Source organism: Acinonyx jubatus, chromosome B2, assembly GCF_027475565.1.
Source record: "Acinonyx jubatus isolate Ajub_Pintada_27869175 chromosome B2, VMU_Ajub_asm_v1.0, whole genome shotgun sequence".
Lineage (NCBI taxonomy): Eukaryota > Metazoa > Chordata > Mammalia > Carnivora > Felidae > Acinonyx > Acinonyx jubatus.
This window is the reverse complement of record NC_069385.1, coordinates 5446629-5472630: the sequence shown is the minus strand read 5'-3', so window position 1 is coordinate 5472630 and position 26002 is coordinate 5446629. Positions and strand designations below refer to the sequence as shown.

Sequence of the window (26002 nt, the reverse complement as noted above, 5' to 3'; positions counted from 1 at the left end):
AATAGAAAACAGTACCTCTCACTATTTTGTTTCTTTGGATAAAAATGTTTTGTTAAAATGTAATGGGGTTTACTATTTAAAGTGAATCACAAGTAATTTAGATGCTTTTCAGTTTTGATTTATGGTAGGGGAAGTATTAACAGGTGTAACTCTCACAAACAAGCTCTTTAGGCTCCTAGTAGTCATTTTTTTTTTTTTTTTTAAGAGAGAGAGAGCGCGAGCTTGAACTGGGGGGGCGGGGGGGGGGTTGGGGGTGGGGATAATCGTAAGCAGGCTCCAGGCTCAGCACGGAGCCCAACTCAGTGCTTGCTCCCATGATACTGGGATCATGACCTGAGCCGAAATCAAGAGTCAGACGCTCAACCTCAACCGACTGAGCCACCCAGGTGCCACCCCTCCTTGTATATGGTAAATTTTTCAGCGCTGAGTCCTTTTTTTTTTAACATATGAAATTTATTGTCAAATTGGTTTCCATACAACACCCAGTGCTCATCCCAAAAGATGCCCTCTTCAATACCCATCACCTACTCAGTTTTTAAGAGTGTCTTATGCTTTGGCTCTCTCCCTCAGCATTGAGTCCTAAGACCAAAAAATCTGAGAACTCCATTAGAGAGTTTGGAGCAGAGGAGTGACCTGTCACTTGGATTTGAACGGGCTAACTCTGGAAAATAGACACTAGGCTGGCAGGAGCAGTGGTGGAGACAGGGAGACAGTTATGTCATTTCACTGGCTTAGGGGAGAAGTGACTATGGCTGCAACTAGGGTGGGAGGGAGTTGAGGGGGTCATGCGGATTCTGGGTTATTGTAAAAGGTGAATAAACAGGATTTGCTGGTGGATTGGATGTGATGTGTGAGAGAATGGACTTGCCATTTTTTAAGGTCAGGAGAAACAAGTTTGGAGGACAGATAGGAGTTTGGCTTTTTAAGTGTGTCAAAGTGACATGTTTAGAAGATAGTTGGATACAGGCGTTTGGAGTTCAGGAATGTCCTTGACCAGGATTTTTGTTGTTATTATTTTGGTTGTATTTTTGTATGGTAACATTTAGTTTCCATTCTAATAAATTAAACTTTTATGATCTCAAAAGAGTGCCGTATTCTGCATTTTATAAACTCATATTAGAATTGCTTTCTAAGGGCTGCCTGGCTGGCTTAGTCAGTTGAGTGTCTGACTTTGGCTCAGGTCACAATCTCACGGTTCGTGGGTTCGAGCCCCAGGTCTGACTTTGTGCTGACAGTGCTGAGCTTGCTTTGGAATCTCTGTCTCCTCTCTCTCTGCCCCTCCTCCTCTCGCACGCAATCTCTGTCTCAAAAATAAATATTTAAAGAAAATTTCTTTCATACAATATTGTTATATGATAGTAGAATGTATTCTTTAAGAAGCAGTAAACATGTAGTAAGTGTAGCCGGTAACATACATAACGTTACTTAGATTTTCTGAATCTTGTATTTTGTAAAGTATATTTAAAGTACCGTATTAATGTTTCAGTATCAGTTTTATTGATATCTGAGGGTACTGTGTATGTTGCTCTTGCTACAGAAATGGAAGTTTTCTAATTCTGTGTTGAAACTTGCTATAACGGACCTTTGGAATATTGTATACTGTAGATTGTTATAGCTTTTAAAAAAGCCCTTAGTTTTTTTAGTATGAGGGAGGGATTTTCTCTTGTACATTGGCTGCTGCAACACCCGTGAATGTCATGTGGTATCAATTTGTTTTAGTTTATGGAATTAAGGTGATGGTCAGATACACAGGTGGTGCAAGATTACAGTTCTTCAGTTTTTCTCTGTTGAGCTTAGGAGGCATTTGGAGTACAATAGAAAGGATAATTAAAAATCAAAGAAAGTGTTACCTAGGGAAAGCATCCTACCCTCCGCCCTCCCCCCCACATAGACATGATCCCTTCAAAATTTTTGGGAGTTCCATTTCAATTTTCACTCGTTTACGAAATTTCTTTTAAAGCCCTAAGTGATTTGGAGCTTGAAAAGGATAAAATACATAGGGCAGACACACTCCTCACCTTCCCCAAATATGAATGTGTAGAGCCTGGTTATATGAGGACTGGGTGCTTTATAGGGATACCATTTAAAGTAAATCCTGGTGCCCAGTGGTTTAGGACGTTTTGAAATGTGAATTTTCTAAGGAGTAGGATTGACTTTGTGGTTCTTGATAGGTTGTTGAGTTTATGTGGCCCTTTCCTGTGGGGTATTGATCTAGAGAGGACACAAAATCAGGTTCTAAGAAGAAACAAGAAGGTTCCCAGACTCCTAATTGATAGAACTTCAGAGCAGGAGGAAACCATAAATGTCATCGGGTCTAACCTGATTTTACAGAGGAGGAAACTGAGACCCCGACAGTTAAGTTCAAAGCCACACAACTAGATCTTGCACGGGATCAGAAGTAAAATCTAGATTGCAAAAATTCAAGGCCAGTGCTTTTTTCCTGTTTATTTACGGTTATTAAGAAGGGTTCTATTATTGCAGAAAGGGATTGTGGATTGTAGTCTTTCCCCCTGTTCTTAAGGCCGGTAAAAAGTACATGTGTTTTTTAAGCAGTAGCTGTTAAAATTTTAAAGATTATTTTGAATTAAACAGCTTATTCATGATTTTGAGATCCTCGATGTTATTGGTAAGCAAGTATTTTAAGTTTCCTTCAAAGACTAGACATTTGCATGGCTCTCATTCTCTCCCGCAACTGTCCTCCCTCCACGAGAATAACTCCAAGGCCAAAGCAGAATCTTTATTTTGCAACAAATTTAGACTTAGAAAAGTAGAAATCCTCTATAGTACAGAGGTTAACATTAATAACTCCTATAACCACAGTACAATTGTGGGAACTGGGGAATTAACATAGATACAATATTATTAACTAATTTGCAGATCTTATTCAAACTTGACCAGTTTTTCTATTCACATTCTTAGTTTTTGGTACAGGATCCAACCCAAAATCCCCCATAGCATTAGGCCTGTGTCACATTCTTTCGTGATGCTTTTCTTGATATTTTTGAAGATAACTGGTCAGTTATTTTGTAGAATATTCTTCACCTTTAGTTTGTTCGATGTTGTCTCATGATTAAATTGAGGTTACACATATTTGACAAGAAAACAGCAGATTACTGTTTGGCCTTTCTCATACTAGGGGTATATATATCTTACCGGTGATAGTATTTGATCACCGTTTCTTTTCTCCTTTGTAATGAGTAAATGTCTTATAGGGAGGCACTGCACAGATACCCTGTTTCTCATGTTTTTGTTCACTAATTTTAGCATCCATTGAATGGTTCTCACCTGCAAGAATTATTACTATGGTGGTTTCCTAATGGTAATTTTCTATATCCATCTTTTCTTCTGTATTTGTTAATTGGAATTCAGTTAAGGAAGGTCTATCACTTCTTCATGGATTTGTTCATTCAATTGTTTATATCCTTATGGTCTCAAAGATTATAACGCTACTATTGCTATCATAAGTAAAATCTTCTAAGGCAAGCATTTATCTTTAAAAAGTTAATATATTTAGATGCTTACACATTTCAAAGGCATGACATATAGGAATGTATGGGAAAAAGTCTCTCTTCCAACCCTGTATGTGTGTACCTGCTTTCTATTGCTGTGAGTTTATTTCTGTTCTTTTAGAAATACTAAAAATGTTGGGAAAAGTTATTAATAAACATTGCTGGATTCTCAAGTGTTACTTTTGGCCTGGATTCTAATGGCATCTACTGGTTTATTGTTGCATCTCCTTCAGATATCCATTAGCTGTGTTTCTTAACTAGGTTTCTTAGCCTTCAGATTTCAAATTTGCTACAGTGGGTGTTATATAGAGGTAATAAGGGTTGGTTTCCCCTGAGTATTTTAAAAAACTAAATCACCAGAAGACAACATTTTTCTCTAAAAAATACTTGATATATAACATATAAAACTAACCAGGTTTAAAAGTAACCTCCAAGCAAAACCCAGTTTAAATGAGAAAGGATGCCGGGGCTCCTGGGTGGCTCAGTCAGTTGGATCTCCAACTTCTGCTCAGGTCAAGATCTTGCTGTTTGTGAGTTTGAGCTGTGGGTCACACTCTGTGCCAACAGCTCAGAGCCTGGAGCCTGCTTCGGATTCTGTGTCTCCCTCTCCCTTTCGGCTCCTCCCCACTCGTGCTCTGTCTCTGTCTCTCAAACATAAATAAAAACATTAAAAAAAAAATAGAGAGGATGCCTATGCCAGTTAAAATACTGGTTTTTATTAACTTTAAAAAATGCTTTCCCCCATTCTGTTTTGTTCTTTGCAGTGGCCTATTTTGTCTTCTTTGTGTGCCAGCAGCATCTATTTATTTATTCATTAAGGACTGCCACTTTTCTAGGCACTTAGGCCTAGATTTCGCCCTCTGAGGCTGTGTTCTGTTAGCATGAAAAGAGGAGGGCTGCAAAGCCTTTTTTTGCAGTCACTAGTAAAACAGTGGACTGGTCTTGTTAGAGCATGGCTGGCAGTAGACTAAGAGTTGTTTGTTCCATTTTCCCAATTTCTATTCTCTAATTACCATCTCTTAACGTGAGTTTTAAGGGCTTCTTATTCCAGAAAGCCCTTTATCAAATTTTAAATGAAAGCTGGTTGGACTAGCTGTAACATTGGACCAATTCTTAAATTTCTGAGTATTAAATTTTCTTTTTCTTTCTTTCTGTCTTTCTTTCTTTCTTTCTTTCTTTCTTTCTCTCTCTCTCTCTCTCTCTCTCTCTCTCTCTCTCTCTCTCTCCTTCCTTCCTTCCTTCCTTCCTTTCTTCCTTCCTTCCTTCCTTCCTTCCTTCCTTCTTTTTTTCTTACAAAATGAGTATTGTATCTACTTCATAGTCTGGCGAGAATCACGTAAGAATTAATGTTAAGTATTTTAGCATGGTGGAAGTGCTCATGTTAAAAAATAATTAGGTCTTTGTGGTTTATTTTTATAGTTGGAAGTCAGTGACTTACTCCTTATAATTTTATATAGGGTATCCCATCTTATTTGCGACATTTTGACTGAAAGTACTTTCTAACATCGTAATGAGAATATCTTTATTATTTTACAATTGTAAAAAAAAAATTCATATAGTAATATGAAATGAAAGCCAAAAGTCCCTGTAAATCCATCTCCCAGAGATGATTACTGTTAACAGCTATATCCTTTTTTTGACTTCTATGTGTCAAAAAATACACATACCTAATATAAATTGGATTATATAGTGGACTTTATTTTCTGTAACCTCTGAAAGAGCTTGTCCAGGGAGGTGCAGCTACTAGTAAATGCCTTCCATGATATAGAACTGCTGCTGAGAGCAATTATAGAACAAGGATGGACATTTTTATGAGACCTTTGCTATTTTCATGTTTTTTATGTGAAATTTATCCACAGTTTTTTGCAATTGTTAATTAAATTTCCAAAGCAATTTCAAGAAGGGCTATGATGTTTAATTTTCTAATTTTTCTTTTAAAAAAATAGAGAAAGAGAGCATACACATGGGCGGGGGGGTGGTGCATAGAGAGAGAATGGGGAGAGAAAGAATCCCAAGCAGGCTTAATGCTCAGCCCGCGGAGCCTGACGCGGAGCTAGCTCCATCTCAGGACCCTGAGGTTTCCACCTGAGTGGGAATCAAGAGTCGGATGCTTAACTGACTGAGCCACCCAGGCGCCCCAAGTTTTTAATTGTTTTGCTTATAGTTGTGAAGTTCAAAATACAATTTAGCCCTCTACCCCCAAATCGGGTCCCAGGCCCCATTAGAGAATTATTGATAGGTTGATTTTTTTTTTTTTTGCCAGTTTCCAAGCAATTGCCTCAAAATTAGGTTTATTTGGTTATTCAAGGAGGCAAAACACATTTCACTAAATGTTGTATATCCTCTGTTAACCTGCTTTTTAACTTATTTGCTTTCTCTTTACCTTATGGGTGTGGCTTTTTAAAATGAGTACAATGAAGTTCTATTATTCCCTGGGTTTTGCTTTGCTCAAAATGTCTGTAAAATTTTCCCTGTATTTAGTAAACTCTGAATTAGAGGTTTCTTTTTACAGAAGTACATAACAGCCACCACTTTAGGTGCTGACAGTGGTTATTTGGTTATAAATAGACTCCTAATGTTATTTTTTTAAGATTTAATGTTTCATGTAAATAGAGGCTAGTCATTTAATTAAGACCTAAAATAACAAATCTTCCTTTGCTTTTGTATGTTCAGGTTAGTGTCCAGCAGATAGTGTGGAAATAGCCCATTTAAAGATCAATTGAAGTGCTGAAAGCTTGTCATTTTAACTTCACTTATAAAATTTTTGCTATGTACATCAAGGCATATAGTTTTATAAATAAGTGGCTCTTACTTTACTGAATAAATTAATGGAAAATGCTACTTTAAAAAATGAGACAGTAATGGTCAAATGACACTAACATTTTCATTTCTTTCTGTATTTTAGATCCAACTGTATTACAATGATAAGATAATATATCGATGGATTTTAAATGTAAGGCACAGAGAAAAAGCAGATAGATGTGCTAATAAAATGTGTATGTTTAAAACAGTATAAATAGCCAGTTGAACAATTGGAATTAGCTGCCACAGCACTGGGTATAAGATGTGCTTTGTATGAAAATGTTTTCAGTGTTTTAAAAAGTTGTCTTTTGGGGCGCCTGGCTGGCTCAGTTGGTTTGGCTCAGGTCATGATCTCATAGGTTTTAGGTTTGTGAGTTCAAGCCCCTCTTCGGGCTTTGTGCTGACAGCTCAGAGCCTGGAGCCTGCTTCCAATTCTGTGTCTCCCTCTCTCTCTGCCCCTCCCCTGCTCGTGCTCTGTCTTTCTCTTTCTCCCAAAAATAAATAAAAACATTTATATTAAAAAAAAAAGTTGTCTTTTAATTTGTATTATTAAAATCCTAAAAATAATTATTTCATGTGTTTTTAAATACTTTTTGTATATCATTTAATAGCTTTTTTGTGTACTACTGAACTAGTAAATATTTTTCATATTTCATTTCCTAATTTTCATTTTCTTGGTTTAAGTTTGTTGAAAAAATTCTAAACCAGATGGTAAAATAGGATTATACTCTAACCTTTATCCAGTCTTTCAACATTGCAGTATTGAATTTATACATAGCCATTATCTATCTATCTATCTCTCTATCTATCTTGGGAAATAACCACTTAATGTTATATTTTAGATTTCTCAGCCTGTATTTTTCTGTTCTCTAATAGTTCTTTATGTTGTCCTTATTTCTGACATTTTACTTTTCCACAAAGTGGTTGATCTGTTAGCTAATCCAGTAATTCAGATTTTTTTAAAACTGTAAAAAATTTTAAGGTGGCAGAGAGTGGGATCCACATGTAATAATTCAGATTTAATCAAAGAGTAGTGGTGATAGAGAGCCAAAGGCAAAAATGAGCTGAGCTTTATGAAACATAAGAATGATTTCAAAGCAAAGCGTTTAGTTATGTTAGGTGAATTAGGGAAAGGGAAAAGGCAGATGATGTAATATTAACAGGTCACATAGAGCCACAGCTGTGTGGTGACTGTTTTCCCTCTTAGTAGCAGAATTCATTGACTGATAATAGAGGTTTTGTTTGGAAAAGGAAAAAGAATCAAGGTAGTTAAAAACAGAGAAATGTAAGGAAACAGTGGTATAACCAAAACAAGTTTTCAGACTTAAATATTTTTCAGTATACTGACATTTGAAAAAATGGCATCACCAAATATCAATTCTAGGAGCCTGAATACTGGAAGTGTATATTCTCAGGAGCTGAAAAGTTTGCATTCTAAACTTGATGGCACAACCTATAGAATCCAAAACAGATTATTTCCCGTTTAAACTAGTGGGTCCAGAAGGGGGTTCGAATCCTAACCTAGCTTGAGATGTCATCAGATAGTTGATAAGGCATGCCTGCATTTCAGTATGCGAGCTACAGAAATGCGTGTGCTATGAAACTAGTTAATTGGCTCCTTGACTCAGAATAGTCATCCCTAAAGAATGTCAACTGACAGATAACACTCTGAAGGCAGTTGCCTAGTAGAAAACAACCAGGAAAAAAAGTTAAATCATCTATTGGTATTTAAACAAACAGTTGTGGAAGATGAAATGGTGGACGCTTGGCTTATTAGCGCCACCCACATTTGAGCCAAAGAGGTAAAGGTACCCTTAAGCACGCTGTGGAATTGGAGTGTGGGGGACTGGAGGTAGGCAGCCGGAGTGTGCATTCTCATCAGTTCTCAGGATGAGTGTGGTACAGGATTTTCCATCTTAAAAGGGCATGGACAAATGTAGTGTGTCTAAATGAGTGAGAGGGTATAAAACCATGCTGTTTTAAAGCTCAGAAGAGGATACTTAGGTATAGAACTGTTCAAGTATTTTTAAGATCATCTTAAGAATGAGGCATTTGATGTACTTTGTGGACTTTGGAGTGTGGGCAAATGAGAGAAATTTCAGGAATTTTGATTCAGTAAAATTTATAAACTGATAACTCCAGAGATGTCTAAAACAAGTTGTCTTGATATTGGGGATGTTTTGGGGTAATTGTGGTGGGATTTTTTTTTTTTTTTAATGTTTATTTGTTTTTGAGAGAGACAGAGACAGAATGCGAGTGGGTTAGGGACAGAGAGAGAGGGAGACACAGAAGCAGAAGCGGGCTCCAGGCTCTGAGCTGTCAGCACAGAGCCCGACGCGGGGCTCAAACTCACGGACTGTGAGATCATGACCTGAGCTGAAGTCGGACGCTCAACCGACTGAGCCACCCAGGCGCCCCTGTGGTGGGAATTTTTATACTAGGTGATGGAACAAGTGGTTCTGAACTTCTGGTTCTCTGAACCACTCTTGTAGGTTATGAAAGTAGTGTGGAGATGAGCAGACATTTGAGCATTGTCATGTAATGTTTGATACAACAAAAGTATACAGTTGACCCTTGAACAGTGCAGGGAGTAGGGACACTGACTCCCCTCATGGAACATCCGTGTGTAACTTTTGACTCCTCCAAATCTTAATTACTAATAGTCTACTGTTGACTGGAAACCTTACTAATAATATAAACAGTCAATTAACATGTGCTTTGTATGTCATATGTATTATATACTGTATTCTTACAATAAAAACTAGAGGAAAAAAATGTCAATAAGAAAGTCTTGTGTAAATGCAATAAGAAAATCTTTGTGTAGTATAAACCGTGTTGTTCAAGGGTCATCTGTATAAAACATATTAATTATGAAGAGCTTCTGTGTTTCATAAGTGAACACCTATAAATCCACCACTTAAGAAGGAACTAAAGCACTACCCGTACCCATGACGCATTTCTGTAATATTTTGGCTATGATTAGATCAACTTGATAGGAAAACATTAACAAAAACTTCTGATTACCATGACTTAGGACTGAAAGCTTTGGAGAAGAAAACTTTTTAAAATGTGGGGTTACTAGGGGGAAAATACTAATAACTGGGGTCCTTGCATACTAAGGTTGGAAAACAATGGATTCAGTTGAGTTATTCGGTAATCAACCTCTAATTAGTGAGGTACAGGTACAGAGAGGTTAAGAGACTTGTCTAAAATCACATAAACAGTTACTCTTAGAATCAGAACTTTTTTTCTTTTTTTAAAGATTTATTGTTTAAGTAGTCTCTGCACCCAGCATGGGACTTGAACTTAAAACCGTGAGATCAAGAGTCACACACTCTACCCTACCATCTGAGCCCCAGAACTTGTTTGACTTGAGTGTTGGAAGTAACATGCCAGGAAGTGCTCATGATTGCCTGGTTAGAAGGGTGCTGTTGATAAAGGCAGTTAAGCACTCCGCTGGTTAGACCCCACAGTAAGATGGTAAGATCCTTGAGAACTAGGACTGAGTCATCTTGTCATTCCCATCCTACGATGTTGTGTATATAATTTGTGTTCTGTTGTTAAATTGAGTAATATATCTTAAAGACTGAAAGAAACATGGTAGAAAGACTTTGCATCTTAAGTAGAATTTATAATTATATTGGTTGTACCTTTGCCTCAACGCTCTGTAATTAGAAACAAAGGTCAGAGTTTCTTTCCTCTGGACTACTTTCTTGACCTTAACAGCCTGTGGCAGAGTTGATTATCCTGCTTTTGTGTTTCCAATCTATACCTCTTTCTGTTCTTCTTTGGAGTATCTATTTGTCCACATACTTCCCATAGGAGAGTAGCTTCTTTGAAAGCTTGGAACCTTGACTTAACTTTGATGCCTTAGAACCTAGCTCACTCACCCACCCATCTTCCAGACCATGGAGTGTTGACTGAGGGCCTGCTGTTGCTCCAGGCACTGTTCTAGGAGCTGGGGCTACAGCGGGCAGCAGAGTCTCATCAAAATTTCAGTTACTAATCAGAGAATCACACAGATGTTTATAGAAATTCAATTTAAATGGCAAATGTATTTTTCTTCCATTTTATCATCTAATTGGATATGTGATCCGTGATTATTGTATCTTTATTTTTAATTTAATCATTTTATGTGAATTTTCTTATAATTGATTCTCTTGGTTTATCTAAGTTTGATAAATTTGTTTACCTGGAATTAATGTTGTTTTCTTTTTTAGTCTTTTGTATTACTATGGTTATAGGTTTTTTAATATTGAATTCTTCTTGTATTCATGGTATAAATTCCACTTCCTTGGTGCATTATTTATTTAATATGCTACCCTATTCATTTAGGATGTTTATATTTATATTTGTAAGCACATTTTATCTATAGTTTTCTTTTATGCTGTTGTCAGGATTTTTGTATCAGTGTTACTAACATCGTAACAAGAATTCGGCAGTTTCTGAAGAGGAAATTTAAATGTAACAAATTAATGTTGAAAGTGCTTTTATATAGAGACCTGGACTAAAGGATATATGCACACTTTTAATTGAATTTCTCTAATGTCCTTTGGTTAATTACTTGCTGTGATTATGTAATTATGTAAACATTTATGTTTAAATTATTACTTAGTGGTTGAAAACTTGCTGGAGAATTGCTGTTGCATGCTGATACGAAGTCAACACTAGTTTGATACTGGACATGTTTGGTAGGAAAGATTCATTATTATAGTAGAAATACACAAAAAGAACTGACAGAATGAAGTCTTGGTTTCATAATGTACTTAAATCCAAGGTGCATTCTTTTGATTTTTGAAAAATTTCATTTGCTATTCAGAGACGCGCATTTGGTAAGCTTTGACAAGCAAATTGTTACCTCAGAGATAAGATGGTTATAAAACGAATGTTGCCATCACTGAAGCAGAAAATGTATTGTAATACAGTATTTTCGCCGATTTAAGACTATATAACCGGGTAAGAACACCTTTGATCATGCCTTTTTGGTATGGTGGGTTTTATTGAACAAAGAGATATAAATAACTAGTTATGAAAATTAAAGTGTTGTACATTCATATTTCATAGTTCCTTAATCGCAGCAGATTGAAATTCCATGTTCGGAAGGTATACAAAATACATTATAAAAATAAAGCCCATTTTACCTTTAAATTTTAATGGACACAAGCCTTTTCCCCCCTTTCTGTAGCATGGAGAGACATTTATAGGGGCATCCAGCTAATTTAGTAGTGACAACCCTTATCAGACAGTTATGTTCTGATGGGCAGGGCCTGTCCTCTAACACGTCGTCTTGGAAACTTAATGAAGAATTCTTGAAAGAATTGATTCCTTTGTTCAAGTCTTGATTCATTTAAGTAGATTTCTTATACTTTTTCTGATAAGAAATATATTTATGTCTGGGAACTTTTTAAAAGGTCATTGACCAGGGTGTCTGGTTGGCTTGGTCGGCTAAGTGTCTGACTCTTGATTTTTGTCTCAGGTCGTGATCTTACAGTTGGTGGGTTCGAGCCCTGCATTGGGCTCTGGGCTGACAGTACAGAGCCTGCTTGGGATTCTCTCTCTGCCCCTCCCCCACTTGTGTGCACGTGCTTGTGCTTGCATGCACGCGTTGCCTCGCGCTGTCTCTCAAACTCTTTTTTTTTTTTTTTTAAAGTCATTGACCCTAGGTATTTCTGCTTTCTTTCTTACATTTCAGTCATTAATGCAATGTAGTTTGATCTCTTTTAACCATCTTTTCCTTGAAACTTCTCTGATCACCAGTGGCTTAGTGGTCAAATTCAGAGTACCCTTTTTTGCTCTTTACCTTATTACTATGTTTTTGTGGCATTTGACACTATTGATCACCTTGTCCTTGGTTCCGTTATTCTTCAGCTTCTTTGACACCTCTCTTCTTACTTCTATTCACCTCCAGTTCTTGGTTTGGATCTCCCTTCTTTACTCCTTACATGTTGCTTTTCCTAGGATTCGGTCCTTTCTTCTCCCTATATCCTCTTTAAGACATCTCTTCTATTCCTATAGCCTTAACTAACATTTGTGTATCAATCTAGACTTCTGCTGAACTTAAAATCTGTGTTATCTACTGGACGTGTGTTTATCCAGATACCTAAAATAGCTAAGGAAGTAGTCCAGTTTAAATCTCATTCAGACGGATTAGTTCTGAAGTATAAAAGAGCCTTTGGTATTAGTTTTGTGTGATAGACATTCTTATTTGACTAAAGTTCTCATTTGGAATGAATGGCCTCATTAGGTATGGAGAAATTAGGTAAAATAACAGGTTTATCTCATAGTGGTTAAGAGCGTGGGCTCCGAAGTTAATTTAAATAAAATATATTATTTCGTTGATACAAATTTGATTCCTGGTAGCAATTAATTAAAGCTATAGTCCTGTTAAACATAGACTTAATCCAGGAAATGATAGAATAGGTTAACAGTTCTTTACTCTTTAACACCTTATCAATGAGACCCCTCCCTACCTTCTTTTTTTAATTTTTTTTTTTCCTGGACTAGCAAGAATACTTTTTTGTCTAACACATTTAAAATTTTTACTTTTAACAGAAATTAGCAGAGTACGGAAAGACATGTACAATGACACATTAAATGGCAGTACAGAGAAAAGGAGTGCAGAATTGCCTGACGCTGTGGGACCTATTGTTCAGTTACAAGAGAAACTTTATGTGCCTGTAAAAGAATATCCAGATGTAAGTATATTTTGTTGTTTTATTCAATTTTTTTTCTGCTTCACATATTTTGGGAAGGGATATAGCTGGTGGTAAATAAGCATTGTCAGCTGCTGAAAAAAAAAGCCCTGTGAGGGACTAGAGGTGTGAATAATTTGGCGTGGGCAGTTTAAAAACATTTTTAAAATAATGTTTTCATTTAAGTGCTGTTATGTCACTTTTGAAAATGCACATGGTAAAGACTTGGTTTTAGATTTCAAATTAAGGCCAGAGATACGGAAAGAGCTTTGGCCTTAACGTCACAGAGAGCACCAAATACAGTTCTCTGCTCATCTTGAACTGATTGCAGAGAAGCCACAGCCTGGGCCACGCCATCCTTTCAATAAAATGAGAGGTTGGACTGTGTGACAGCTGAGGTTCCTTTCAGATCTAAAATTTTTATGAACAAGCATTCTTGATAATTTTTTTCTTGTGTTTTGTCTTTTTCATTCTTGTTTCTTGCTCAGCTACACTCCATAAACATCTTGTAGCAAGTAGCGCCTTTGTCCTGTACCAGTTAATTTGTATTTAGCTCCAAACTCTTTGTGTTTGTTACAGAGCCCTACGTACGTCATATGGTTCTTCTCTCCGACTTCATCTTAAGTGGTTTTTCCTCTTCCTCAATACAGTGTAGTCCCATTGGCTGCTAGAACAAGTCAGATGTATTCTCAGCCTAAGTACCTTTAGGTTAGCTGTACACTGATTTAAGATTTTAGTTTAAGTGTTACTTCAGGGAGCACTCCCCTCACCATTTTATCTAAAAGCGATCTGGTTACTACTCATTGTTTCACGTAAGTCTTTTTATTTTTCTGCAGTGGCATTTACTATCTGATATTTTTAAATTTATTTTTCCCCCAACAGAAAACAAGGTACTTAAAACAAGAACCTATGTTTTTGGTGTTTACCATGTACTCCCTATATACATAGTATTTATGCAAATTGGCTCCAGCTATTGAATAAAAAGGCGATTTGGTGGTATTTTGCTAGGTTTCAGAGAACTATTCTGCAAGGAGTTGGTATTATAAGGTCGAAATGTGATGTACACTCTAAGACTCATTGATTGTATGGACAGTATACTAGTCTAAAGATGGAAAGTAAATGCCTGAAGTTGGATTAATGGAAAGAAGCTTTGACATTTCACAAGTTGCATTTCTTTCTTTCTTTCTTTCTTTCTTTTTTTTTTTTTTTTTTAAGATTTTATTTATTTTTGAGAGAGAGAGAGCAAGTGTGGTGCAGCTTTGAGAAGCTCAGCATCAGGAATTTGGACTTTCTCTTTGCTCTTAACATAACTTGGCTTCAGTGCCTCCCAGACTTTATCTTCAGACTTCAGGTTCTTAGGAGAGAAAATGTGTTTTGGACCAATCTGCCATGACTGGGGATGGGAGGTTACATAACATAACCTAGACATGGTCTCTCTGGTCCTGCACTTGAGGACTGGAATGATTCCTAGAGATAGGAAGTTGTGATTTGGGCAGCTGTCCCAATTCGAGTCTACTGCTGTTTGGTGTTTCAGTATCTCCTAAAGCATATCAGCCTTCTCATCTCATTGTTTAAACTCGAAAGGATAAAGTTTCAACACTAGTCATTAACATAGAATATATAAGATCATAAGACCTTGTTAGAGACTATAACCTTGATCTGCCTGGTCCCCATTCTTCTGGAAAAGAAAAAATCCTGTGCAAGGAAGGGATATTTATATTGCATTATTTAAGACTTGTATCATACAATCCTCTAAGTCAGAAGGGATATATTTTATAGTGTGGGTCTGGAGGTATCTTTTCACTCTATTTCTTTCTTCTGCCAGTTGGGATTCACTGCCATGGTCAAATCCTGTTGCTGACAGGTGTCTTGCAGCAAAATATTGTTTAGGTCCTCAAAATGGGGTTCCCAGGACTATCGTACCCCTACCTTCTGGGAACTTGTAAACATTCAAGCCCCATCCCAGTCTAGCTGAATCAGAAACTCCAGGGGCAAGACTCAGCCATTTGCCTTCCAAGCCCTGTAGATGATTCTGACGCATGTTGAAGTTTGAGGGGCACTGCTCTTACTTGTTTATCATCAGAATAAGCCGAGCTAACAGGTGGTTCGTTTGCCGAGCGTTGTTCCAGGAAGCAAGTACTGTGGTGAATTACACAGTGCCTCTGCTCTTGCGGAGCAGACATTGCAGTCCAGAGACAGACAACCAACAAATGAATGTTTACTTTAGGTGCAGTCAGTGCTATGGCAGAAAATAAGACGAGCTAAGCATCTAACTGGTGACTATGTACTTATAGTAAAAGTATCTATTCTCAGATGGAGGGAATGCAGAGATGTGAACCAAGTGATGGGGAGGAAGGCATGGAAATGATCTGGGAGAAGAACATGCCAGGCAGAGTGAACAGCAAGTACAGTGACAGGCATGAGTGTGCCTGGGAAGTGTGGTAAGATGCAAGGTTAGAGAGTTAGCACAGGGGCCATGTCCTGTAGGGGCTGTGGGACCCAGCAGGGATTTCAGACACTATTCTGGGTCAGATGTTTTGAGCCAAGGAGTGATGTGAACTACTTAGCTGGGTTTTAATGATTCATTCTTGCTGCCGGGGGCAGTGGTGGCAACAGGGACACAGCTAGGGGGCAGAAGAGGAGCTTGAACAAAAGGACTTAGAAATTCTTGAATCCCGCTATTTAGAGCCGGTAACATTTGCTCTGGTAGATTGGGTATCGAGTATGAGGGGAAGTCAGGTAGAGCTTGAATGTTTTGAGCAGTTGGAGTAATAGAATCATTAGTGCCTGCGGTAGAAAGACTGAGGCAGGAGCCCTCTGGGGAGATGGAGGTTCAGATGGAGAGGTGTTGAGTTTGAAGTTAGACATCCAGGAGTGGGCATATCAGATAGGCAGGTGTGTGTGTGAGTCGCAGATGCCTCTTGGCACCCCAAGGTTTCTGTTTTAACAATGCTTTTTAAATGAGAAATTCAGTTATAATTCACAAGAGGAGAGAAACGGATATAAAACCATGCTGGTTCTCCAGATAATTTTGTAATACCCTAATTTTAATTTTCTGTTATAAGAACTTAAGTTCTGTTTCATGTACGAATCCTGTTATAAGAATTAAGATAATTAAACTTGTCATAAAAATTTAAGAATTTTTTTCTTTGAGGTTATTAATCTATACCAAATGAGTAGCAACTGTTTTATGACCTATATTAGGAACTTTATGTCAGCTTTTGAAAAAAAAAAAGTATTAAAGTAAAACAAGGGAATGTGTCAGATTTTGGCAGTATGGGAAAAGATTTATTTCAGAATTGCGAGTTTGATATTGGCCACGGTGAAACAAATATGCATTCTTATTCTGGCATTTTTTCACTTAGTATATCTTAGAGATCATGAATTCTGCTTCTCTTCCACCCTTCCCGTTTGTGTCTAAGCTTGATTTTGTGAGCGAGTTCGTCCTGTTTGACTCACAAATTGTTAAAACTTTGAAGGGGCATGTGACATAGCGGTGGGAAGGATGGATTCACACCCAGACTGCAGGCTGGTTCTGCCAGCTTACTTTGTAACTTTGGGCAGGTTATTTGTCATTTATGGTTTTCCATTTTCTCATCTCTAAGGAGATAGTGAGTCTCTCACAGGTTTGTGAGGAGTTGTAAGTGAGTTAACACATGAAAAGCACTTGAAAAATGCCTATAGAATGCTATAGAAGCGTCCACCAGAATGCAGGGTCTGTGAGGGTGGGCGTAGTGTCTCCTTTTGCATTCTTGCTGGTTCGAATACCGTCTGGTAAATGGTAGACGTACCACAGGTACTTGTTCATAACCTTGGGAACGCTGCACTCTTTCAAACACTACTAAGCTTTGATTTTAAACTTGGCCTTTGCGTTTGCACCTAGCAACGTATTTTAGAGAAGTAAGTGTCAGTTTGGAGGTTGTTTTGGACTTGGTTCTGTGTAGCTCCGGGACTGATAGGAGAAGGAAGTTGCGGATTTGGTGTTTGAGAAAGGAAACCGTGTGGCATAATGTTCTTTGTGGCGTTTCTGCGTCACTGGCTTAATGATGTGGGAAGGGGAAGGTAATATGCGCAGCATATTGAAAAGGAACTGAAATTTTTTTCAAAATTGGTATTTATGAATACTTACAGTTATTAACAAAGCAGACTTATATTGCACCTCTGCTGTATTCCAAACACGTCCCGGAGGTAGGGATATTAATTCGTTGAGAAAACTCTTTGACATAGTTGCTTAGTAGTGGGGTTTTGAGCCAGACGGGCCTCAGTGTTGAATCTTGGCTCTACTCCCTTACTGGCTGTATTTGTCAGCAATTGCCATAATAATGCTCCAGAGGAAGCTATTCTAAAACTTACTGGCTTAAAATAACAAGCATTGGTTTTTGCACTCTTTAGCCTTTGCTGTATGGTGGCTGAGATTCTGTTGATTGGGCTTAGCCGAACTTGACCTAGACCAGCTGCAGGTGGGTTTAGATCTTTGTGTTCTTGCTGGGCTCAGTACAAAGGGGCGGCAGCTACTCGGAGCGTGCTCTTCCGTGGCAGGTCACCGGAGTGCCAGAGCCAAGCCTGATTGCCTCAGCACGGGTAAGGCCTCTGCTCCCATCTGCTAACATTCCATTAGCTCCGTGATTGCCAACTATGGGTGATTGTGCCCCTCTTGGATATCTGGCAGTACCTGGAGATACTTGGGTCTGGCAGAACTACAGGGGAGGGGGTATTAGTTAGTGGCATCTAGTAGGTAAATGCCAGGAATGTTGCTGAACATTTTACAATGAACAGGGCAGCCCTTCCACAACAATGATTATCCTACCCCGAGTGTCTATAGCACTGAGATTAAGAAACTGCATTATCAACTCAGTGAGAAGGGGACTGGACTAGGTATTTGCTGACAAATCATCCAGACTATCACATTGGCTTTGAGCACACGTTCATTTTTTAGAATCTGTGTCCTCGTCCATTAAATTATAATGTCCCCCTCCTAAAATTGTTTGGCAGAATAAAGGTAGCAAATATATGGCATATGATAGAGTGCTCGATATGGTTCCTGTGATTGTGAACATAAAAAAAAAATTCCCATCCTTGAACGAGCCCACAGTCTTGAATGAAAGATAGAATATATTGCATTAAATATTTAAGACTGTTTCAGTTTATCATACATTCATAAAGTGACAGACATGAATGAAGATTACAGTTATACATAGGCCATCAAACTGGTAATTTGGCTGATTGAGTTAGGAAGGACTTGTTTGAATCCATGGAGATTTTATAAAGCAGTATGTGAATGAAGTTAACGATTGACATAAGTAAAAGATGTTATGTTTCAATGAGTCAGTAATAATTCTGTCATTAAATTTACCTAGTTATTCAGTTTTGAGTTGTGAGAAATTGTTTTATAGGATCTGCCACAGTGGTAGATAAGTTTCAAATGTCAAGGTCTAGCTGTTAGGGATCTTAGTCGTTCTAGTATATATGTGAACAGATTAGGTTGCCAAACTTTGTTTGGGACATGATGTGAAATGGTAGTGAGGTGTTCTCTAGATATTTAATATGAACATAACTCTGATTTTCTGACGTTTTTACAATGGGTTTTAGTTTTGAATGTTGGTAGCTTTGAAAGGTGGGTCATGGGTATAGGCTGTCATGATGAGAATTGTCAAAGGTTTGTAAAATGGATAAATGCATTTTCAAATATTTTTCCCAACAAAGATCCCAGCCTGGCATCCGTAATTAATATTGTAGCTTTATAATTACTTATCACATCCTGTAGTCTCGTAACAGTAATCTGCTCACGGTGGACCAAGAGTCTCAAGTCCCTTCAGTTCAGTTCCCTGAGCTCACAGATAAAACGTGGCTAGCCATAGCTTCTGATCTAGTATAGAGTATAGGGTTATTGCTTTTCTCCCATTTTGCAAGATTGTCTCCTGCATATTGGATGTCGAGCTAGCATTTGTTTGGGATGGATCATGAGGAGATGCGGGGGCAGTGCAGTCTGCTATCTTTCGTTAGGCCTTAGAGCTTCGGACTGTTGTGGCTTCCTTATTGTGGTGAAAGAATTAACCAGGAGTCTTCACGTAAACGACTTTCACCTTTGTTCTTAGAAATGTCCATTGTTTAATGGACACTAAATCAAAATGTAATCATCTGTAAAGTCTCCTTTTTCAGTACCCAGGTGAAGGCCCAGTTTTTGCCTGGATTTGATCTTAATTATGGGTGAAAATATAATACATTAAAAGTAAGATCTGTCTCAAGACAGAGTGTTGATTTTCGGGAAGGTTGGCATATGCTTTCACTGAGTGCAGTTGTGAAGTGTTTCAGATTCGATATTAATCTCTTGGAGATTTGAATTTGGCAGTACCATTTGACGATATTGAACATATCTTTAAGTTCTAGGCAGAGAAACTGTTAGTGTTGACTTTGAACTTTACTTACTTACTTACTTACTTACTTATTTATTTATTTATTTATTTATGTATTTATTTTGAGAGAGCGGGTGCACGCACAAACCGGGGCGGGGGGGGGGGGGGCGGAGAGAGAGAGAGGATCCCAAGCAGGCTCCGTGCTGTGCTGTCAGTGCAGAGCTCGATGCGGGGCTCAAACCCATGAGTCGTGAGATCACGACCCGAGCCAAGACCCAAGAGTTGGACACTTAATGTTGAGTGAGCCACCCAGGCGCCCCGTGAACTTGAAACAGATAAATTTAGTGAGGGTTAATTTCATGACTTTTGTCTTTTTGGTGTTGGTTTGGAAATTTCCCTTTTATTTCACTATATAAGGGCATATTAAGACCTTCTGTGTATGAGATATTTAATAGGGTCTTTATGGTCTGAGATACATTAAATATGTTGGTATGTTAATAGGAGTTATTCCAAAAAGGATTTCAAGATAGTCTGAAAACAATACATTTTTGTTTAGCTCATGTTTTCTCAAAGTTTAACAATTATAAAAAGAACAAGCCTTTTCAGAGTCTTAAAATGCTAACGCTTTATTTTGTAAGTGATGCATTTTAATATTTAAAAGGAATTAGTGTTCAGAAGAACAGATTAGAAAACAGAGTTTATTTTTAGGGGAGTATTACTTGCAAGAAATGTTTTCAGGTGAGGTACAAAGTTTTGTCTATGATTTATCTCATCCAAAAAGAGTATGTTAGGATCTGATCTGTTAAAATTACTGTTCTGAGGGATTTATCAATCAGTTGCATACCTAATCACTGATATCTAACCTCCATATATCTCTGATCTTGTCCCTGAAATAACCAAAGGAGTATAATACAAAAATTGGAGAGAAATCTGCTTCTCAGAGCTATTCATATTCCTTGAACATTGAGGTATTTGTTACATATTAAAGGAAAATTCGAGATACTGATCTTTTGGCCCATCTTGAGGGAGGGAGCGTTGTCCCCTGGTACTGAGTGACGCGGTAACAATCTTCCTGATCCTTACCCTCTTGCCTCCAAAACTGGCAAACAAAATGGGCTCTGGGGGGGGGGGGGTAGTTGAAGATTGTACCACTTAAACTTGACCCCCCATCTTAGTGCCTGGGTATAGTAGATGACCTAAATTTATTTTATGAGTGAATGAACTCCTATTTATACTTTCTTTTGGTTTGAATTTGAGCTGAAAACTGTAGTTTTTGATGGAACCTGCCTTTACTCTAGGAACATTGCAGTCAAAATTTTTCAGCAACTAGCCTTGGAACTAAATTCACTAATTATTTCATTGGGAAAGCATTACATGTCTAATAAATTCTTGCCTTTAAAACAGTTTGTAGTTAAATTAGGCACTTCCTGAAATCTGGTTCTCACCTACCATAGAACACTGTTTGCCCCCAGTCCAAAAACAATATCCCTAGCATGAACTTGACCATCTGCATGCTTCATATTGGTGTGATAAGTTTTTCTTTATTATTTGATAAGGAATTGATTGAGCTTTAAAAAAAATGTATCTCTGTTGTATTCTTTGGGGTTAGAGGACAATGATTGCTTTGATATTCGTTTCTTGCCTTTTTATTTATGACATTGTATGAAAGCAGTATACATTTGCAGTTTTAACAGATTAAAACAAAGGAGAAACCTAAAATTGTAACGTAATTAGAAACACGAAGGCTGAAAAGATCTCAGTATAAAACAGTAAAATTTTGGCATCATTCGTTTATTCCAGAAATGTGTGTGGCCAAGTGCTAGGCACCAGATACAAGAAAAGATGTAACCCTTGCCCCTCACAGTACTGTTATACGGTAACAAGGGCCCGAACTGAGGCAGCGAAGTTGAAATAAAGAATAGGGGACAGGTTAAATAATGAAAACCTTTAAGATTTCTTAGTTTATTATATATGGAGGCTAAGAATGAGAGAGGGCTCTGGTAGTGGTACTATTCATTTAAAGTAGAGAACACAGGAGAAGAATTGGTAACAATATTGTAGAGGAACCAAGAGTAACAGAAGAAAAACGTACTCTATTAACAGAAAAGAGTAATTAAAAGCCTCTGTAAACTTCGTTGTTCTCCACAGTGTAGGAACATTGAACCAAGGTGGTATAAAGTTATCACATTTGACTAATAAACTCTGCGCTAAGGAAAAAAAAAAGCTCACTTTAAGAGAGGAATTAATAATTTTCAAATCGTGTGTGAGGTGATAGTATTTATGCAGCAAAACTTAAAAATCAAAGAGCCTTAGATAGTATTCATAATCCATGGTCAGAACTACATATTTAATCTTGTAGACTCATCTTCAGGGTTTGAAGTGACCCTTGTAAGCTCAGTTTTGACTCAAATCATCATATTCTTTCTTTCTCTCCTTTTTTAAGTTATACATAGTTTTCATTGAAATACGTGGATCGAGTAATGATCACATCAAGATTTTCATTCACATAAAAGGTTCAGTTAAGGTAAAAAGGATGTATACGATGATTGTTAAAGCTGTGATCCCAATGGGTAAAAGATAGATGAAGATACCGGAAAGGTAGGGTGTGGTTATGTGACAGTAGTAGAGTGATGGCATGTTTTGGGATAAGTGGAGAAGAAATGATAAAAACACAATTTGGACTCTAAAAGTAAACTTGAATCTGAAGAGAGTTTTTGTAAACTTCATACCAAACACAGGGATGAGAAAACTAAATATGGGTTTCTGGTGTGGTTTAGGGTATATCGTTTAAGGTCTTTAGAAGAGAGGCATTATACTAATTGTCAAAATTCTGTGTTTAATCTAGGTGTAGGATTGGGACTACTTTTGTAACCTCTCACGTATTAAATATTGATGACATGGTAACTGTCTCTCAAAAGTGTTATGAGGATTAAGTGGCTTAATGCGCGTGAAGTGCTAAGCATAGAAGCGCCCTCACGCCAGAACACTCCGAATAAAACATACCTCAGCGTGTTCAATACCTGAGAAATGTTGAATGGCATCGTCATTGTACTCATGTTAATAACTTCCATGTTGAAATGGAAGGTGGGAATAACATTTGTTTTGTTTCTGTGACGTCACTGATTTTGTCATTTGGAATTTATCTTGAATCTCAGGATTACTTTTCTAGAAGCTAAAGAACGAGCGCTTTGGAAAACAAACATTACTTGACCAATTAAAATAAGAATATGAAGACAGTGAAAGCCAACAAGACAGTAATTTTGACAGTGTAAAGTCGAAACTCTTTTACAGGAGGCTCTTAAAAAAGTCCCTAACTACTTTTTAAACCTTTATTTTTGCTGTTACCCTTATGTTTAGACACATAATTCACTGTTCTATAAAAAGTGGCAGGTACTTTTAATTTTTCTTCCCTGTAACGCCTTTCTCTTTTTCCTTCCCACAAAACATATCAAATCCTCCTCAACACATACTGTTGAGCTCAAGTGTTCTTCCTTCTGTGATTTTGTGTTCTGATTCCTAGAGACAGTTGTCCTCTCCAAAGTGAGGATTTCAGAGCACAGTGCACCCACCCCGCACAGCCCTTATCACGTGGTAGCCAGTGATGGACGTGTCTCATGCAGATCATCTCGTGGAGTCAGAAAGTAGTACCTGGTCCTTGTTTTGTTTTTAAATCTATAGTGCCTCATGAAGTATATAGCACGTAGAAGAAGCTAATATTTATTCACATTGTTGGATAAATCAATTAAAAGTGTTCACAGAAATCATATAGTGGTTTTTTTCATTCTCATGGTAAAAAATTACTAAAGAGTGATATGCAGCACAGGAACTCATATACACTTCAGAAATTGCTCAATTTTTATTTTAATTGGTAAAATAATGTTTTCCGAAGCACTTGTTGTTTAGCTTCTAGAAAAACGATCATCTTAGTCACCTGAGTTTGTTTTGAGTGCTTTCAGCTTCTTTCCCAATTATATCTTATACTCAAAGGATGAAGATTTCGTGTAATTTAGGATATGCAAATTTATGTGCCACAGTTTCATATTGTGGTTATTACCGGTTAGTCCTCCCCCTCTTCACATCTCCTGGTGTAAGTGACTCTTCTTGCGGAGCATTGTGCCACCAACAGAAGATGTTTATAAAGGTCTAATATATGACAGGTTTTATAAAAAAAGCTTCCTGTGATAATGACTGTGTAGCATAAGGAGACTTATTTGCTTATCTAGAATAAATATGAAGGTAGAAAAGGGATAAGACATTTCCGTCTCCAGAAAGCACAAGACAACTTGGTATATTCAATCTGTTTTTTTGTTTTTGATGTGAGTGTATGTGTGTTTTACACAATGCTGTCATTGATTTTCACTGAACTTTTGTATCTCTGGCCAGAACCTATGGTTTGAATTGATGAATGAATATGGTTCTGACATGAATATTGGTTGGTTTCTTCATTTGCATTAATGAGTAGATGAATACGAAAATCGAAAAGACACGTTGAAACTTCATTTGTTCATACGTGACAAGAGCAACTTCTTTGCTGGATTGGATACTGGTTTTTGAATCCTGGAAGAACATTGTGCTGTAGCACACTTTTGATTTAATCTGTATTATTAATTTCTCCTTAACTGCTATAAGTCTGGAGCCAATCAGTAGAACAGTAAATCAGACAACTTATCATTCTGTTATTTTAAAATAAAATCAGTTGTGCTACCAAATAACCATGCCTTTTCTTTCATTTTAACACACTTGCATAAGGTAGGCTTGACTACATTAGAGTTGGTACCCTTTTTTTGTTATTTGCTAAGTGAAGGACTTCAACAAATACACATCTGCACTTGTGTTGTCTGCCTACTTTGTCACATATGAGACACAATGTAAGGTTGTCTGACTAAAATCACCTTATACGTACCAAACACAATATTTATAAACAGATTATCAACCTGTTGTGCAAAAAGCAATCCAAAGAAGTACATGTTCTTTTTTAAATTGTTTTTACAAAGTTTTAAGCAGAAATTACTCTTTAACAGCTCCTAGAAGTGTTTCACTGAAATGCTTTTGGAAAGCCGTGTTTTGTTAGTTACCTGTTTTCATAGCGTGTCAGGATGATTTTATCTTTAATTGTAGATTTCTTGAAAGGTCAATGTAAAGATTTGCCGTAACACTTTGTTTTGTCATTGCAAAAAATCTGGACATTTCTATTTAAAATGAAGTGAGGAGCAACTAATAGCATTAGACTGTGTTTGTCACCTTGTCTTTAGAAATTAACATGCCATTTAGCAGAAATATCATTGGTGAACCACAGAGAAGGTTCAGACTTAAAACAGTGGGGTTAATGAATGTCTTTTTTCCCTTCCTTCTTGCCCATTTTTGGCCTTTAAAGTTGCAGGTAACTCAGGCTGTTTGAAATGATTTTCTTTGAATATGTTGTGACATTGTTTTAATTGAATGAAGCTGCAGAAGTAGCATGATAAATCAACACAGAATGAATTTTAATGCAAGGCAAACGATATTAACTCGGAAATTGGTTGCAGTAGACAAAGCAGCTGCTATGATTAATTTTTTCTTATTCTCCACTTACAGCATTTTGAGAAGGATGACCTTGACAGTTTCGATTGTGTTAGAATCCCAGTGGTGTGCACTTCAACACACTTGAGCTGTTGTCTCTTGATTCTTGGGCAGTAGAGATTGGTTCATTTTTCAGCTTAGGAAGATTTTGTTTTGCATGTGTGTTGGTTTTGACTGGTTTTGAGACTCTTTTTTTATTTAGATAATAATTGTATTACTTTGTTGTGGGAGAAGTCTCTGTAATCTTAACACTGTGGTTCTGGCAGAAAAGGTGAAACGAGTAGGAGAAGAGGATGGGCCGAGAAGGGTCTTCTAAGTGTTGGTGTGTTACACACTGTGTGCCAAGCAGTGTGACGAAGGCCACGCATCCAAAACTTTATGGATTCCTTGTTTGAGGGGCTAAATTACTCCCGTTTACGGTGTATTTTTCTAGACGTTCTTTTCCAAAGGCGTGTCTAGTATATGAGTTGCCTTGGGAGAGGATCTGTACAGAGCACAACTATCGCTGAGGGAGAGGAGAGCTGGTAAGACCACTTCTTTTAAAAAGCAGCCGAGGTAACAAACAGAGCAACAGCATTTTCCCAGATTTCATGAGAGCAGCAAGCTTCTTTGTCCTCCTCCTCTTCCTTCTTTTTCTTCTTTTTCTTCTTTTTCCTCAACCCTAGTATCTTTCACTCTTTACCACACAGCAGACCTCAGATATTTTATTGAGTTGACTTTGAAAATGAAAGCCTATTTTCTGTTGTACTGAAAAATACCCGAACGAAACAAAATGTGGGAGATTGTCTCTGTTCAGGTTGTTTTGAAGGGCTGAAGGGGGTGAAGTTTTATAGAATCTGTCACTGTGTAACAGGTAAGAGTTGGGAAGTGGCAGATGAGTAGGAGGAACGAAGAGAGGGCCAGGCCCGTCGACAGACTTTCTGTGGTATGTGCCTCGTTTCTCGTCCTCAGACCCTCATACTGATGCATTTTCACCTCATACTGCCTGAAGTTCTGTGAGTTCTAGATCTATTTAGATGAAAAGCAACATCTTTAACAGTGCCATAGACGTCTCTGTTTGTACGGGGTAACAGGGTAATTCAGACCA

At 37.5% G+C, this 26002-nt stretch overlaps 1 protein-coding gene across 8 annotated transcripts in view; it reads left to right on the top strand.

The window, feature by feature from the left end:
• The window catches only part of QKI (QKI, KH domain containing RNA binding), a 153361-nt gene that overhangs the window by 25205 nt on the left and 102154 nt on the right, over positions 1–26002 (top strand). For all 8 annotated transcript variants that reach the window (XR_008298216.1, XM_053222009.1, XM_053222007.1 and 5 more), the window contains exon 2: positions 12864–13006. Coding sequence is in view for 7 of the 8 variants with exons in the window: in XM_053222009.1 (XP_053077984.1) it covers positions 12864–13006 (143 nt within the window). In the remaining variant the exon portion in view is untranslated. The remainder of the gene's footprint in view (positions 1–12863; positions 13007–26002) is intronic.